Raw genomic sequence first — 16820 nt, 5'->3', positions numbered from 1 at the left:
ATGTTTTTTTACAGTTTATTTTAAGAGCTTGACTAAGTGCTCACTGCTAATTGTCACTCAGCTGTGCTCAATGAGGGTGAGAAGTGCAACACAGCAGCTACATTTCAGCATTTTGTTTGTTTAAACTAACAACTTTTTGTCTCGACAGGTCCGACTTTGAATATTGCTTTTCGTGTCTGGTGTTTATTTCTGTTTCAGCGCTACTTCCTTCCTTTTTTTGTCACTCTGTGCTGTGAGCACTGATTGAACACACTTGCCTATGATCGCTAATCAGAAGGTGAAGTGAAGTGAATTATATTTACATAGCGCTTTTCTCTAGTGACTCAAAGCGCTTTACATAGTGAAACCCAATATCTAAGTTACATGCAAACCAGTGTGGGTGACACTGGGAGCAGGTGGATAAAGTGTATTGCCCAAGGACACAACGGCAGTGACTAGGATGGCGGAAGCGGGAATCGAACCTGCAACCCTCAAGTTGCTGGCACGGCCGCTCTACCAACCGAGCTTTGCCGGTTGGTAGAAGGATTTATATGCCATACTTGCCAATTCAGCGCCTCTCCCGAAAACAATAGACACATTTTCGCCCAAAAATCTCCCGAAATTCAGGCGGAGCTGGAGGCCACGCCCTCCATGAGGACCTGAGTGACGTGTCTGAGAGCGTGTCTGCCCAATGACGTTATAATTGTAGAATGATCAAGGGCGAGTTCTTGGTTTCTTATGTGGTTTTATTGTTAGGCAGTTTCATTAAAGTCCTCCCAGCGCAGTAACAACACACAACAACAGCAGTCACGTTTACGTCTAACACGCTACCGTAAGGCAGTTTGTCTGCCGTAAACAGCATGTGACACTCTTAAACAGGACAATACTGCCCTCTACTGTACATGATGCACCACAACACCTCCAGGCAACTTCAACCCTTTAATCCTCCTCCATTCACATCCCATCTCCCCGGATTGTAAATAACCTAATGTATATTATCAAATTCATTTCTAAGGTATATACTTGTTCTTATGCTATCTGAACTCACTATGTTCTCTGCTGGCTGTACATATCCTACTAAGTAAGACCTACACTGTTTCAATGTCCATTTCTCTGTTGATGCAATTGTTGATGACTGAAGTACTGATATCAACCAAAGCTCCTCATCCCACCCCCCGGATCGTAAATAATTCAATGTATATACTCTGATGATTAACTTGTATGATGAGTGTATTATGCTGATAGTATATATATATATACATATATATATATATATATATATATATATATATATATATATATATATATATAGTGTTTTTTTTTTTAAAGACAAATATCAGTGTTATTAGCTGATGTCTACATTTTGGGTTTTTTCCCTCACTGTGCTTTTCGCAGTTTTCCAAATTTTTGCTGGGTTTATTTTTTTCAATGTTCCTAGCCTCAATGACAAAGGATTCACGGGCCAAAGAGGGCCCCTGTGCCGCAATCTGGACACCCCTGCAATAGAAGCAAACTGTCCATGGCTATTATAGTTTTAGTACTGTAGTATGTTTTTTCATCCTATGGTCACATGTGGGTCGTGAGTCATCTGATGTCAGCGCCAGAAGTAGTAAAATCAGCTGTTCACCAAACAAGTTTTTCCGAAGTGATAAAGAGAAGGATAAACGGGTTTGTCTTTTAGCTGCCGCCTTGTTTTTTTTTATCATATATTTACTACCTATCAACATGTCAATTTTTACTTTTGTATTCACAAAATCCGTACTTTGGAGCAATGTTCACAAACTCTAGTGTGGTCGTGGTCGAGGGGAAAGGTTGTTTGATGTCAGATGCTAGAAAATGTTCGATGCATTGCAACAATCAAAGTGTGGGCGTGCTTGGTTTGTGGCTACGGTGTTGAGCGTGGCGGATGAAAGGCTTGAAAAAGAGGAGAGGCGTGCGGGCGTGTACAGGTGTTAAAATAATTGCCTGTTGACTGATCTGTTAGTTATTTTCTGGGTTTGGGTTGTTAATACATATGTTGTCACAGTTAGTTGTTGACGAACCACAAGATGCAGAGATGGAGGCAGGCATTAGATAAGGAAACATGGTTTTAATATAAAATACTAGAACAAAACCAGACCAAGGGTACAACCAAAAAGCACGCACGTGGGCGGATAACAAACTAAGAGAGTTAGCATGGGAGCTAGAAATCAAAAAGGAACTTTAGCACGTAAAACAGTCAATCAATCAATCAATCAATGTTTACTTATAGAGCCCTAAATCACTAGTGTCTCAAAGGGCTGCGCAAACCACAACACAAATCACTACCACATCCTCGGTAGCCCCACATAAGGGCAAGGAAAACTCACACCCAAGTCGTACTTGTACTTACAAAACAAACTGGAACCAGGGAACAAAAGACAGTAAGCTAAAAAACCGCTATCAAACATAGCTCACCGCAACGCTGCATTGAGACGACAAGATACGACACGACGACAGGTAGCAATGACAAGTGCGACATGCAATACAATAATCCAGCAGTGACTGGATGGGAAGACAGGTTTAAATAGGAGCGGGCTGATTGACACCAGGTGTGGCCAGGTGCCAATCAGCCGCAGCTGAGGAAAAACAGCACACAGGGGAAAAAAACAGGAAACAGACAAAATAAGAGCGCTGATAGGTACTAAAAACAGGAAATACTAAACACAGAAGAAACCAAGACAAATGCAGAGGAAAAAAACTAAAACACAAACTGTCAGTGGCAAGCCTGACATATTTTCGCCATCGATCGGTAGGGTCCCAAAGATCGCGATCGACGGGTTGGCGGCCCCAGATTTAGGAGATTGTCTGGCTATATCCTGATTGGTCAAAAGCCCCACACGTGACTACAGGGTGCCAAACTGGGGGCCTTGAACTCTTTATACACGGCTCTGTGTACTTTTCATGCCGCAGAGCTTTCCATATGTTCCTAGTTGTACTAGTTCAAATGTCCTTTGACCCCCCCCAAAAAACTAAGCACCCTGGATTAAAAGAGAAACCCTTGCAGATTTTTGAAGGAAGAAAAAAAATGTAAACAAGGGCTATATCTTCACACTGGTTTTTTTTTTCCAAATCCGATTTTTTGATTGGCAACACTAAATTGGCCCTAGTGTGTGAATGTGAGTGTGAATGTTGTCTGTCTATCTGTGATGGCCCTGCGATGAGGTGGCGACTTGTCCAGGGTGTACGCCGCCTTCCGCCCGATTGTAGCTGAGATAGGCGCCAGCGCCCCCCGCGACCCCAAAAGGGAATAAGCGGTAGAAAATGGATGGATGGATGGATTTTTTCATGTGGCCGTTCACATTACACATAAAATGTGATGTCTAATGTGAAGGTAATTTTTCCCGCATGCCGACATGTTATCATGATGTCACACGTGCTGCAGTGTTTACAAAAGTAATCCAGGTCTCAATCCTGGTGCATTTCTGGCAATTTTGAAGGATTTTGTGCAAATCAATGTCAACATTTTATCCACTGAGTTACTGCGCATTGAAGATTAAAAGCGAAGTGAATTATATTCATATAGCGCTTTTGTCAAGTGACTCAAAGCGCTTTACATAGTGAAACCCAATATCTAAGTTACATTTAAACCAGTGTGGGTGGCACTGGGAGCAGGTGGGTAAAGTGTCTTGCCCAAGGACACAACAGCAGTGACTAGGATGGCACAAGCGGGAATCGAACCTGCAACCCTCAAGTTGCTGGCACGGCAACTCTACCAACAGAGCTATGCCGCCTACTGAAATGAGATTTTTTTTATCCAAACGGGGATAGCAGGTCCATTCTATGTGTCTTACTTGATCATTTCGCGATATTGCCATATTTTTGCTGAAAGGATTTAATAGAGAACATCCACGATAAAGTTCGCAACTTTTGCTGCTGATAAAAAAGCCTGTACCGGAAGTCGCAGACGATGATGTCACAAGGGTGAGGGCTTCTCACGTCCTCACAATGATGAAATATTAACATTGCAACACATGCCAATGCGGCCTTTTTAGTTTACTGAAATTGCACTTTTAAATTTCCCGCGAAGTGTCGTGTTGAAAACGTCACGGAATGTTGACGCGTGCTTGTGACGTTATTGGTTGGAGCGGACATTTCATCCCAGCACCACTCACGGCTAAAAGTCGCCCGATTGAATTGCATAATTACACAGTATTCTGGACATCTGTGTTGCTGAATTTTTTGCAATTTGTTCAATTAATAATGGAGACGTCAAAGAAGAATGCTGTTGGTGGAAAGCGGTGGATTGCAGCTGCCTTTAGCAACACAAACACAGCCGGTGTTTCTTTGTTTTTTGTGAAGCTTTAATACGGAACAGAGCGGTCAAGCGAACATGTTTCTCTACCACATGTCAACCGGCAGGTTTCGGTGAGAAAATTGTGGTAATACGTCGGCTCTTACCGGAGACACTGCTTGCATCCTCCTGCAGCTGTCAGAGGCAGCTGCGACTTTCTTGGCTCCTCCATGGCTTCCATCAGAGACACCCCTCCGACTTTCAGGTATGACTTTATAATCTCACTAAAACACTAGTAACACAATAAGCAGATGAGGGATTTTCCAGAGGGCTTCACGGTGGAAGAGGGGTTAGTGCGTCTGCCTCACAATACGAAGGTCCTGCAGTCCTGGGTTCAAATCCAGGTTCGGGAACTTTCTGTGTGGAGTTTGCTTGTTCTCCCCGTGAATGCGTGGGTTCCCTCCGGGTACTCCGGCTTCCTCCCACTTCCAAAGACATGCACCTGGGGATAGGTTGATTGGCAACACTAAATTGGCCCTAGTGTGTGAATGTGAGTGTGAATGTTGTCTATCTGTGTTGGCCCTGCGATGAGGTGGCGACTTGTCCAGGGTGTACCCCGCCTTTCGCCCGATTGTAGCTGAGATAGGCGCCAGCGCCCCCCACGACCCCAAAAAAGGGAATAAGCGGTAGAAAATGGATGGACGGATAGATTTTCCAGAAATATCCTGGTAAATGTGTCTAATAACATCTGAATCGCTCCCACTGCTCTCTTATTTTTTTTCTTTTTCTTCTTTTCTAGTCCTTCACTCTCAATCAATCAATCAATTTTTATTTATATAGCCCTAAATCCCAAGTGTCTCAAAGGGCTGCATACGCCACAACGACATCCGCGGTACAGAGCCCACATAAGGGCAAGGAAAAACTATCCCCAGTGGGAAGTCAATGTGTTTGACTATGAGAAACCTTGGAGAGGACCGCATATCCTCTTCCACGAATCTTTCATACTCGCTCAAATTAATGGGGAAATCGTCGCTTTCTCAGTCCGAATCGCTCTTGCTGCTGGTGGCTATGATTATAAACAATGTGAGGACGTGACGTCACGCGAACATCGTCTGCTACTTGATTAGCGACCAAAAGTTGCAAACTTTATCGTGGATGTTCTCTACTAAATCCTTTCAGCAAAAATATGGCAATATTGCGAAATGATCAAGTATGACACATAAATTGGACCTGCTATCCTTGTTTAAATAAGAAAATCTCATTTCAGTAGGCCTTTAAGGTTTGTTGAGTTAGCACTGGATTGATATGTTGTCATGACAAAGGTGATATTTGATACCTAGAAGAGTTTACATGCTGTATTTTTTGTTCAATCCCAGAAAGACTGTGACTTCAAGTTTAATCCTGGCTTTGTAGTTACACTGAGAAGAAGTCTAAGATCATTGTGTTTTTAAAGCTGCACAAACGTCCTCAGAATTTTCGACAAACTTGAGCTTGGGCAAGGTTTTCGACAGCTCTCTGAGAGATACCACATCTATCCAGTCGACCTGCACTGATTTTGATGGCTGGCTGAAATCCGTGGACAAGTCAGGCCTACCTGGAAAGTTCAAAGCCTGGGTCTACCAACATGGCATTCTTCCCAGGATCCTGTGGCCCCTCCTTGTCTATGCAGTCCCCATCTCAACAGTGGAGACCTTAGAGAGGAGGGTCAGTAACCACCTCCGGAGATGGCTGGGATTACCAAAGAGCCTGAGCAGGAAACACCAACAAACTGCAACTGCCCTTCAAATCCTTGGAGGAAGAGTTCAAGGTAGCAACCAGACATAGTCCTCGTGTCTGAGTCCACCAAGCAGGTAGTGCTGCTGGAGCTCACCGTCCCATGGGAAGACCGCCCTGAAGAAGCCTTTGAGGGGAAGCTCTCCAAGTACGCGGGACTGGTCTGTGACTGTCAGCAGGCTGGCTGGAGAGTGAGGTGTCTCCCAGTTGAGGTTGGATCCAGGGGTTTTTGCAGCCCGCTCCTTGACCAGAGCCTTCAGCACTTTGGGCATCGAGGGAGAGAGAAGGAGGAGAGCCATCCGCAGTACCACCGATGCGGCAGAGAGGGCCTCAAGATGGCTGTGGCTGAAAAGGGGAGAGCCATGGAGTCATGGTAGCTAGCTAGCCATCTGGACACAAGCTGGGGTCTGATCAGCCCCGGCTGGGTCACTTGGAGGAGGGTGTATGATGTTGAAAGACCCGAAACACCCGATGATTCCAGGCACATCACCGAAGATGTGTCCAGAGGCATCAGCAGAGGATTATTTGTGATTTGTACCTTTTCATAATGTGTTTGTTCTACTTTTGGCCAAAGTAAAACAAAGAAAGCAACCTGGAGTTGTCTTTATTTTTAAGTTATCATGCCAAGATTTCACCATTACGGCCCCATGATTTTCCTTCAATGCGGCCCATGAGCTAAATTGAGTTTGACACCCCTGCTTTAAACGCACGTTTGAGGCAACAACTCTGCAAAAATATCCTGACATTGTCACAAGAGCACTGAAAACACTGCAACCATTTCCAACATCCTATCTGTATGAGGCGAGTTTTTGTGCAGTGGCAGCAACAAAGACACAATTACGGAGTAGGCTGGACATAAGACACACACTGCAGGTGTCCTTGTCTCCCATCACACCAAGATGGGACCATCTCATCGCAAAGAAAAAAGACCAGGGATACCACTATTGTTGTGTTCTGGCATTATGTGTTTGTGATTCCAAGATGCGAAAGACAGCAGGCAGCTTGCAGGTAAGACAAGTATTTACTCCAATAGTAAGGCAAAATACCAAAGATGTCATTTCTTTCGGAAGCGCACAGAAAGTGTCAAAACGTGGACTATGGGGTTTGTTTTTCCGGAAGGCAAAGGAAAGTTGGCATGGGCAAGACGTGAATGTAAGTACATATCTTATTTTAACACTATAACGTTTGGTATATATTGTATATATGTTATTAGCCTGTTATTTACCTCGGAAGATTGCAAATAGAAAAAAGACAACATGTTTATTTCAATTTTATTTGATATGCCATTGATATTTTTTTAATTATTATGGGGATAGGTTGATTGGCAACACTAAATGGTCCCTAGTGTGTGAATGTGAGTGTGAATGTTGTCTGTCTATCCGTGTTGGCCCTGCGATGAGGTGGCGACTTGTCCAGGGTGTACACCGCCTTCTGCCCGACTGTAGCTGAGATAGGCGCCAGCGCCCTCCGCGACCCCGAAAGGGAATAAGCGGTAGAAAATGGATGGATGGATGTTATGGACATATTATATCTGTATATATAATATACTGGACACATATTAAGTATATATTGTATATATTCGCAGATATGTTATATTTTACATTGCTATACCTAGTCTATTTATACCTGCATTGTCCTTTCCATCCTTACACTTTCCATCATTGTAACTAAGCTACTGTGTTGAACAATTTCCCTTGTGGATCATTAAAGTTTGTCTAAGTCTACGTCTAAGTCTATAACTCCCCCCCCCAAAAAAAGGCGCGCACAATGGCGGAGAACAAACTCGACTGATGAAAACAAAGACTAGCACAAAGGCAGAACTATGGATAAAATAACAATACACACTAACGGTGGCAATAATAAACAAAACTTACGTGGCATGACAAGAAGCAAAACTATGGAACGGCATGAGTGACAGAGGTAGCATGGCATGAAGTGAGTAGAGGTAGCTACCTGGAAACTACAGGTTTAAATAATGCTCTGGTGATTAGTGACAGGTGTGCGAGTGCAAAACGTGAGACAGGTGTGTCACATAAGCACAGGGGAAAACTAATAGGTAATCATGGAAACAAAACAAACAAGGAAGTGCAAAAAGAGGAACTGAGTGTCCAAAAAACAAACAGCACATGGCCAAATAAAAACATGATCACATGACAGAAAGCCCAAGGCAAAGCTTAAATCTTTTAAGGCCCAAGCTGTTGATTTACATGCTTTTTTAAAAATTCTCTTTGCCATTTGGGCTTTTTGGACCTTAATTGGGGGAACTTGCACAATCGGTGGCTGACTAAATACTTTACTGTATTCATTAGGATTTATGGCTGTTGCTACAAATTGCGTTTTAATGTTGGCGTGTTGAGCTGCATCGTACCTGGCTAACAAGCCGATAATTTAACGGGTTTTTGAACCACTTTGCAGACGCAGCTGTATCCATTCGTGTAAATGCACAAATACACTTGTTTGTATGTGTCTGATGTGCACATCTAGTCTGATAAGTAAATGTTTGACATTTCTGTATTCAAACAGTTAATCAGCATCACTTCAGTGTGTTGCCAGAGCATCCTCAGCATGTAGAAATGTGTGTTTCTTTGCCATTCTAGTATGCAACCTGTGTTAATTATTAAAGAAGATGAAGTTCAAAAAGAATTAATAAATAAAAAAACTCTAGAGCAGGGGTAGGGAACCTATGGCTCTAGAGCCAGATGTGGCTCTTTTGATGACAGCATCTGGCTCTCAGATAAATCTTAGCTGACATTGCTTAACACGATAATTATGACTAATTTCGCTGGTAATCACAGTGCTAAAAATAACGTGCAAAATATAAAACATTCTCATGCATTTAAATCCATCCATCCGTTTTCCTACCGCACCTGTTCAAGAAGTCGCATTAATGGTAGGAACTATTTTATGTCACGATGGGTGGGTCGCAGCTTGCTGCAGGGTCGTTCTCCCAGGAAGGCAGACGGACTACTCGGGACATGGCATTTAGGTAAAAACATGATTTAATTTAAATTAAAAAAAGATACAAACAAAAGGCGCTCACAGGGGAGGCACAACTTGGGCTAATGACGCATAAATGACGCATAAACAGACTAAGAACATAAATCAAACAAAACTTACTTGGCATGGCATGAAGCACGAAACTATGGCAAGGCATGAAGCAAGTCAGCACAGAGCAAGAAAAGATCACATTGACGCCAGGTCGACTGACTGGCAAAGACGAGCTTAAATACTGCTTCTGATTAGGGCTCGGGAAGCAAGTGAGCGGGCATTTTGTCCACCAGAGACAGGTGGACAAAATGAGTAACCAAGGAAACCAGACAAGGGAGTGGAAAAAAACAGGAACTTAAAAAGTCCAAAGGACAAACAGCACATGGCCAAACAAAAACATGATCAACAGACATGACATTTGATTTATTATTGGTTAGCTTCAGAATAACAATGTTGTTAAAAAGAATAAAAGACTTATTATCCTCAAAAAAATGTCGGTCTTACTTAAAAATGCACACATTTAGTTGTATTCAGTGTTAAAAAATAGGATATAGCTCTCACTGAAATACATTTTGAAATATTTGGCTTTCATGGCTCTCTCAGCCAAAAAGGTTCCCGACCCCCGCTCTAGAGGCATCTATGCTTCCTTTACTTGGTGTAAAGGTCACCAAACATCACTGCTTTACATTAATGCAAACACACAACATGAAGCCACATCCTGCCCTGAGCCCCCTGCAGCTCAGTAACAGTCGGACATAATCAGATTACAGCCAGACTAGACACAACAGACGCACTTGTTAGCCCCAGTTTGGGACATCATTTGTTTTTGTGCGCAATTGTTATGAACTGCGACCCAATTTAACCGCACAATGTTGGTTGTACACTTACCAATCTGTCAAATAAACAACCAATCAGGGATTTTAATGGTAGCCTGCAGATTAAGACTTGTGTGCACATTCTGTCATCAAGACTCTTTCATTATTTCACCAAAAAGTTAAGGGCGAAATCAATGCTAACCACGTAACAAAAGTACAAACATTTCCTTTTACACGCACCAAAATAAAGGACTTGTGCTATTCCACCTGTGTCCCTATAACCCTTCCAGTGGGAATCAGTTAGGTAGTTTTACACAGTCCCCAAAACAAACTATTACAGTTAAAACAACTTTGTTAGAAACTGTTTCTTCTTCTTATTGCGTTCTTTTGATTAACACCCGACACTTATTCTTATTATTCCTGTTATTAGTTACACATTCAGTCATAAAACATCACTTTAAAAAAACAAGTGAATATACTTGACTGCATTAACTGTATTTTGTTTACGTTGAAATTAAATATGAGCAAATAATTGATGAAAAATTACTATTTATGTTTAGTTTCTGCCATATATTCTCACTCGCTACTATAATACATAGACAAAATATTTGGTTGAAATAATACAGATGCAAAGTGTTAATATTTTGACCCATAAAGCACTTTAATAATAACTATTATTAGATATATTTGTATTATATTGTTACAATTTATTATAGTTATCATAAAACTATTTTTTAATTTTTTTCATTTATTCGATTCATTTTTAGTTTTGTGTTCTAATCATTACTAGTGGTATGTGTACTTAGATTAGGGGTCATTGAGGTATTCTTCATCCAAATAAAATGGTCAAGCATTGACTTGGACTTGGATTGTTTCTCCGATGCAAAGGATAGTTGGCACGAGCAATGCGTGAATGAAGGTACATTTTTATATATATTCTAACAAAACTACAAAAAGGCAAACAAAGGGCGCTCACAAAAAAGCACGAATGCGAGGCTACAAAAAACAAAACACTAGCATAAAGGCTACAAACTACATACATGAAACAAAAACACTTGCATTGTGGCATGAAAAAACAAAACTTGCACTGAGGCATAACTACAAAACTTACGTGGCGTGGACAAAAACGAACAGCATAGTAAGGCATGAAGCACATATAGAGTAAAGTGGCCAGACTGAACACTTTGCAGCTTTGGCTTAAATAATAGCTATGATAAGGATTAACGGGTAAGAGACAAGAAGACAGGGGCGTGACATGAAGACCAGGTGAAAACTAATGAGTTGGCATGGTAATGAAAACAAACCAGGAAGTGCAAAAGCAGGAAACAAGTGTCCAAAAAATAACCAAACATGATCCATAGGTGTGACAAAAATAATGATAAACAAAAAAGCCATACTGTTAAAATTTTTAAATCATAAGCAGCAATAAGTGATTTTATTATATGTTTTTAATAATTATTACTTTTATTGTATTTAGTAGGTTTGATAAATAAATATATATATATATATATATATATACATATATATATATATATTTGCGTAAATTGCACAATTATCATATGAGTGTCTTCATACTTCACTGTCTTGTAACATAACAGGACATTTTTGAATGATCAGCTCTTCTGATAAAACACAAACATACGCACACTCTGACTGGTGTCTGTTGATGATTAGCCTGTGTTAATCTCATACATCCTATAAGCAACAAGGATGTGTGCCATCATATTTCTCATTAAAGGGGAACATTATCACCAGACCTATGTAAGCGTCAATATATAACTTGATGTTGCAGAAAAAAGACCATATTTTTTTAAACCGATTTTCTAACTCTAAATGGGTGAATTTTGGCGAATTAAAACGCCTTTCTGTTTATTGCTCTTTTTGCGATGACGTCAGAACGTGACGTCTCCGAGGTAATACAGCCGCCATTTTCATTTTCAACACATTACAAACACCCGGTCTCAGCTTTGTTATTTTCCGTTTTTTCGACTATTTTTTGGAACCTTGGAGACATCATGCCTCGTCGGTGTGTTGTCGGAGAGTGTAACAACACTAACAGGGAGGGATTCAAGTTGCACCACTGGCCCGAAGATGCGAAAGTGGCAAGAAATCTGCCGCCAGACCCCCATTGAATGTGCCAGAGTGTCTCCACATTTTACCGGCGATGACAGACATGGCACAGAGATGTATGGATAACCTGCAGATGCATTTGCAACGATAAAGTCAACTAAATCACAAAGGTGAGTTTTGTTGATGTTATTGACTTATGTGCTAATCAGACATATTTGGTCGCGGCGTGACTGCCAGCTAATCGATGCTAACATGCTACGCTAATCGACGCTAACATGCTATTTACCGGCGGTGCTAAAGCAGACATGGCACAGAGATGTATGGCTAACCTGCAGATGCATTTGCAACTATAAAGTCAACAAAATCACAAAGGTGAGTTTAGTTGATGTTGACTGCCAGCTAATCGATGCTAACATGCTATTTACCGGCGGTGCTAAAGCAGACATGGCACAGAGATGTATGGATAACCTGCAGATGCATTTGCAACTATATTACGTTTCCTTCCACCCACATTTAATGCGAAAAAAACACTTACCAATCGACGGATTTAAGTTGCTCCAGTGTCACGAGATGCGAAAGTCCTGATCGTTTGGTCCGCACATTTTACCGGCGATGCTAACGCAGCTATTCGGCCATGCTAAGGCTATGAATAGCATCAATAGCTATTTGCTCAATAGCTTCAGTTTCTTCTTCAATACTTTCATACTCCAACCATCCGTTTCAAAACATGCGTAATCTGTTGAATCGCTTAAGTCGCTGAAATCCGAGTTTGAATCCGAGCTAATGTCGCTATATCTTGCTGTGGTATTCGCCGTTGTTTGTTTAGATTGGCAGCACTGTATGACGTCACAGGGAAATGGATAGTGTCTTCGCAAATAGCGAAAATCAAGCACTTTAAAGCTTTTTTTTAGGGATATTCGGGGACCGGTAAACTTAAAAAAATACAACAAGCCACTGGGAACTGATTTTTATTGTTTTTAACCCCTTTTGAATTTGTGATAATGTTCCCTTTTAAAGTCCTTTGGTGTTTTGTAGTAAGATATCATTGGCTTTTTCTTTGTCATGAAAAAGGGACGTTTTTGGGAGGGGGATCCTTTTATTTATTTATTTTTATTTTTTCTTTGTCATGAAAAAGGGACGTTTTTGTCATGAAAAATTGAGGTTTTTGTGGTTGGTGCACTAATCTGAAGTGTGTATTGTGTTTTTTATGTTGATTTAATAAAAAAATTTTTTTTTTTTTTTTCTTTGTCATGAAAAAGGGACGTTTTTGTGGTTGGTGCACTAATTGTAAGTGTATATTATGTTTTTTTATGTTGATTTAATTAAAAAAAAATTTTTTTCTTTTTTTTTTTTCTTTGTCATGAAAAAGGGACGTTTTTGTCATGAAAAATGGAGGTTTTTGTCGTTGGTGCACTAATCTGAAGTGTGTATTGTGTTTTTTATGTTGATTTAATTTAAAAAAAAAAGTTTTTTTTTTCTTTGTCATGAAAAAGGGACGTTTTTGTCATGAAAAATTGAGGTTTTTGTGGTTGGTGCACTAATTGTAAGTGTATCTTGTGTTTTTTTATGTTGATTTAATTAAAAGAAAAATGTTTTTTCTTTTTTTTTTCTTTGTCATGAAAAAGGGACGTTTTTGTCGTGAAAAATGGAGGTTTTTGTGGTTGGTGCACTAATTGTAAGTGTATATTATGTTTTTTTATGTTGATTTAATTTAAAAAAAAAATGTTCTTTTTTTTTTTCTTTGTCATGAAAAAGGGACGTTTTTGTCATGAAAAATGGAGGTTTTTGTGGTTGGTGCACTAATCTGAAGTGTGTATTGTGTTTTTTATGTTGATTTAATTAAAAAAACAAAATGTTTCGTTTTTTTTCTTTGTCATGAAAAAGGGACGTTTTTGTCATGAAAAATGGAGGTTTTTGTGGTTGGTGCACTAATTGTAAGTGTATATTATGTTGTTTTATGTTGATTTAATTAAAAAAAAAAAATTTTTTTCTTTTTTTTTTTTCTTTGTCATGAAAAAGGGACGTTTTTGTCATGAAAAATGGAGGTTTTTGTGGTTGGTGCATTAATTGTAAGTGTATATTATGTTTTTTATGTTGATTTAATTAAAAAAAACATTTTTTTCTTTTTTTTTTTTCTTTGTTATGAAAAAGGGAGGTTTTTGTGGTTGGTGCACTAACCTGAAGTGTGTATTGTGTTTTTTATGTTGATTTAATTAAAAAAAGATTTTTTTTTTTTCTTTGTCATGAAAAAGGGACGTATTTGTCATGAAAAATGGAGGTTTTTGTGGTTGGTGCACTAATCTGAAGTGTGTATTGTGTTTTTTATGTTGATTTAATTAAAAAAAAATAAAAAAATTTTGTGGTTGGTGCACTAATTGTAAGTGTATCTTATGTTTTTTTATGTTGATTAAAATTAAAAAAATTTTTTTTTTTTTCTTTGTCATGAAAAATGGACGTTTTTGTGGTTGGTGCACTAATTGTAAGTGTACATTATGTTTTTTATGTTGATTTAATTAAAAAAAAATATATATATATATATTTTTTTTTTAAATAAAAAAGAAGAAATAATTCTTCAGCCGCCCGGTGGTTGGGAACCACTGATCTATTGTACTGTAGGATGGTCTTATTGTATCATACTAATGTATTATTTGTAGTAATCTCCTACTCAAGTCAGCACCTCTCCACTTCACTTGCCAGGAATAGTTGCGTAAATCCCAAGCAATAACTTCATGTTTGTATTGAACACAACATGACAACAAGGACGTCCCGAACAAAACACTTAAGTACCATTAATGCAGCAAATCATGCAACCGCGTCTTATGAACACGTTCAAGCGCCGGTCGCTTACCCTAAATTGTCCCCCGAGAGTTCCAGTAGTTCGATCTCATCAGGACCCACCTCGTCCACTCCGGTGTGCCTCTGGGTCACACTGCAGCATCCCATCATGGACCAGATCTCCTCCTGCTCTCAGACTCTCATCCCTACTGTGAGTGTTTGCCACACTCAAACAAGAAAAGATCCCAAAAGAGGATATTGTGCAGACTGAGACCAGGAGGGGGAGGAGGAGGGGCGGCTAAACTAATCTCTAGTTCCCTTTTTCTTCTAAGTTTCCATCTAGGCTGGCTGAGCAAAAGGTGTCAGAAGAGGAATTGAAGTCAAAGAAACGGTGATGCACGATGTGGTCGTTTCTTCCTTCCTGTCAGCTGACGCTCAGCTTGCTTTTGGACAAACTAAACAGTGCTTGTTTTACAAGCTGTCACACAACCAGTAAATATTTGTTGTGTCTTATTTCCAAACCACTTTGCATGAACCACTAAGCAAGCCAAGCCGGCCCCTTCTTCTTCTTGCTATTTATACTTAGAATTTTCAAACATCATCTGCTGACTGCACGTTTTTGTCTTTCCACACAAGCTGCGGTTCTTTTGTTTGTGGGGGCACACACATTGTTGTCCAGATGAAGAACATGTGCATCATTTACAGAAAAGGTCAACATGATCTAGTTTCGCTCCAGCTGATGGCGCAGTTGTTCCCTTCTTTACAAATAGGTACTTTGTCATCAATACAGATCAGTGATTGAATTGATAAGAACCATATTCTTTTTTCTTTTTTGAGAGCAAGTTATTTTATTAGTGTTTTTTAATCAATCAATCAATGTTTACTTATATAGCCCTAAATCACTAGTGTCTCAAAGGGCTGCACAAACCACAACACAAACCACCACGACATCCTCAGTAGAGCCCACATAAGGGCAAGGAAAACTCACACCCAGTGGGACGTCGGTGACAATGATGACTATGAGAACCTTGGAGAGGACGAAAGCAATGGATGTCGAGCGGGTCTAACATGATACTGTGAAAGTTCAATCCATAATGGATCCAACACAGCCGCGAGAGTCCAGTCCAAAGCGGATCCAACACAGCAGCGTGAGTCCCGTTCACAGCGGAGCCAGCAGGAAACCATTCCAAGCGGAGGCGGATCAGCAGCACATGGATGTCCCAAGTCGATACACAGGCAAGAGGTCCATCCTGGGTCCCGACTCTGGACGAGCGGTTCATCCTGAGTCCCGACTCTGGACAGCCAGTACGTCATCCATGGCCACCACAAGGGAGAGTGGGACATAGGAGAAAAAGAAAAGAAACGGCAGATCAACTGGTCTAAAAAGGGAGTCTATTCAAAGGCTAGAGTAAACAAATGAGTTTTAAGGCGCGACTTAAATGCTTCTACTAAGGTGGCATCTCGAACTGTTACCGGGAGGGCATTCCAGAGTACTGGAGCCCGAAATAAAAACACTCTATAGCCCGGAGACTTTTTTTGGGCTCTGGGAATCACTAATAAGCCGGAGTCCTTTGAACGCAGATTTCTTGCTGGGACATATGGTACAATACAATCGGCAAGATAGGATGGAGCTAGACCATTTTTAAAATGTTTTAACATGATGCCATCCGCCCATTTTTTTTTTCTCATTGGCCTTTGGGTGGTTGAGCCCCATGAACTCTGCCTAGCAACATGTGTGATGTGACCAAAAGGATCTGAGGTTTAAAAACAATGTATCGTACACTGCGAAAAGTCAGTGTTCAAAAAACAAGAAAAATATTTATAAAAATTAGGGGGTATTTTATTTGAATTAAGCAAAATTATCTGCCAACAGAACAAGACAATTTGCCTTGTCAAGACTTTCCAGAACGAGTAAAATTAGCTAACCTCAATGAACCTAAAAATACCTTAAAATAAGTATATTCTCACTATTAACAACTGCACTACTATATGAGTATGTATTTTCTCTTGTTTCATTGGAAATAAAACAGCAAAGTCCATTTGGCCGTCAACTGTTTTAATTTTGAGACACAATTTGTGTCAAAGTCATGATTTTTTTTTCATGCTTGAAATAAGAAATTATTACTTTAAAAACGTAGTTTTATACTTGTGAGTGTTAAAGGGGAACA

At 40.1% G+C, this 16820-nt stretch overlaps 1 protein-coding gene across 1 annotated transcript in view; it reads right to left on the bottom strand.

Moving 5' to 3' along the window:
* The window catches only part of LOC133555192 (rho guanine nucleotide exchange factor 7), a 61112-nt gene extending 45974 nt beyond the window's left edge, over nt 1-15138 (bottom strand). Inside the window, exon 1 of the mRNA XM_061904762.1 lies at nt 14726-15138. Within this exon, the coding sequence (XP_061760746.1) occupies nt 14726-14823 (98 nt within the window). The 5' untranslated portion in view covers nt 14824-15138. The remainder of the gene's footprint in view (nt 1-14725) is intronic.
* Between the last annotated feature and the right edge of the window lie 1682 nt (nt 15139-16820).

The sequence above is a fragment of the Nerophis ophidion genome, linkage group LG06 (genome assembly GCF_033978795.1).
Source record: "Nerophis ophidion isolate RoL-2023_Sa linkage group LG06, RoL_Noph_v1.0, whole genome shotgun sequence".
Lineage (NCBI taxonomy): Eukaryota > Metazoa > Chordata > Actinopteri > Syngnathiformes > Syngnathidae > Nerophis > Nerophis ophidion.
This window is presented reverse-complemented; position numbering and strand designations above follow the sequence as displayed.